At 46.9% G+C, this 1,775-nt stretch overlaps 1 protein-coding gene across 1 annotated transcript in view; it reads right to left on the minus strand.

Moving 5' to 3' along the window:
- Positions 1-1,775, minus strand: part of NELFB (negative elongation factor complex member B) — a 12,450-nt gene that overhangs the window by 10,393 nt on the left and 282 nt on the right. The window contains exons 2-5 of the mRNA XM_009882001.1: positions 1,741-1,771; positions 1,343-1,506; positions 1,057-1,156; positions 144-374 (exon numbers count right to left, since the gene is read on the minus strand). Of these exons, the coding sequence (XP_009880303.1) occupies positions 144-374; positions 1,057-1,156; positions 1,343-1,506; positions 1,741-1,771 (526 nt within the window). The remainder of the gene's footprint in view (positions 1-143; positions 375-1,056; positions 1,157-1,342; positions 1,507-1,740; positions 1,772-1,775) is intronic.

Here is a 1,775-nt window from a genome sequence, read left to right on the forward strand (position 1 = left end):
AACCTGGTATTTCTGGCAAATACTTTGTCTAGCCAAACAACTTCAGTAGTGAAGTTGGGTGGGTGAAATGGACACTCTGTTATTTGTCAAGGTTGACTGAAACCTGATGAATTCCATTCACAAAGAGGTTTCCTTGTCCTTACCTCTCCTTGACGTCTTGTTTTGGGAGACGGACTGAAGAAATTGTGCAGGAAAGAAATATCATTGCTGAAGAGAATATTTTCTTTCTCCAGGATATACTGCTTCAGCAGCGGAGATACCTCATCACCAAACAGAGCCTGGTTATCCTGCCAAATCTGGCGCTTCACCTCCACTGCACATGCTTTATACAAATCCTTATCGGCCATTACTAACTTCAGCTTCTTTTCAGGGACCTATGATCAACAGAGTGGTTACCAAAATGCAGAGCAGCTTACCTGCCTGACTGTCCAAGTAATGAGTAGGTCACTACCAAATACATCTAAATCATAATTTGAGGCAGTCTGTTAATTTACACAACTACTTCCGTAACAGTAAGCCAGTCCTAAGACACTTAAGACTTCCTTTAAACCTAGGATGCTAAGATTTGGGGTGATGTTTCAAAACTCAGTAACTTATAAGTTCTAGTAGCAGTTTTGAATCCATTACCTTAAGTATAACATGATGCTTTTAATAAGCTACTCCTAGAGATTTTGTTTCACCAATCTGCATCTCACCTGTTATGCAACTCCTGGTTGCATTCTTCAAATCTTATTTTCCACTTGTTATAGATTTTTAAATCAGCTGTGGAAAAATTCATCTATCAGTGAACTTGACTACTTTTAGGAACCTGAATAAACTGAATAAAATAGGGAAATAGTTTCAGCTGATCATGAAAATGTAAAAAGCTTTTTGAATTAGTCTACTAAGTCATCACCAGACACAAGAACGTAGTAAAACTTCAGTCAGTTCCCAACACTAAACAACTAACTTGCAGAAGGTCTGCAGACGGAGCATGCAGCCCAGCCAACAGCACAGCTAAGAGGATCTACACAGCAGAGATGTAACGGAACAGCCCAACTGGTGGAGCAGTTTTACCTTGGGCAAGTGCTTCATGACACACATTACCACAGGCTGTATGGAAGGCATCTTGACCAGGGAAAAGCTCTTCTCTAGGAGATCTTCCAGCTTCTTGTATCTGAAAACACGGAAGAGCAAGAGACATTACAGTAAAGGACCAAAGTGACTCATCTCAAAGCCGCTGGAACTTGATCCCCCAGAGCCTTCTCTCTCCTTTGCACAACTCACTCACTCACCCACTGTAACTAATTTGCACACAAAATTCCCAGCTCACTCCAAATAACCAACAAGACTGCCAACAAACCTCTCCTCGACTTTCCCTTCCAAAGCGATGGCAGAGACCCTCTCCAGCAGCTTCTCCCTCAGCTCATCGAACACCGACTGGTGGAACTCCAGCCGGGGGGTGCCGTGCAGGTCCAGGAAGGGCAGGGCCGACTGCAGCGAGGGCAGGAGCACTCCATTTTCTGTCTGCCAACACAAACACCGGACAGGGACGCGGGTGAGGGGTTAGCCGGCTCCGCCAGCCACCAACCGAGAGCAGGGACTGCTAAAGGCACGCTGGTTACAATATAAGGAGAGGAAAATACCACAAAGCGGGCTCCGCCTGGGGCCTTCTCAGGCTCTCTCCCACCCCACAGCCCCGGCCCCTCACGGCCGGCCCCCGCCATGGGCGCTGGGCATCTCCACGCCGACCCGCCCCACCTGGAACTGCTCGATGGCCTTCAGCGGCTCCCTGC

The sequence above is a fragment of the Charadrius vociferus genome, unplaced genomic scaffold (genome assembly GCF_000708025.1).
Source record: "Charadrius vociferus isolate BGI_N301 unplaced genomic scaffold, ASM70802v2 scaffold233, whole genome shotgun sequence".
Classification (NCBI taxonomy): Eukaryota; Metazoa; Chordata; class Aves; order Charadriiformes; family Charadriidae; genus Charadrius; species Charadrius vociferus.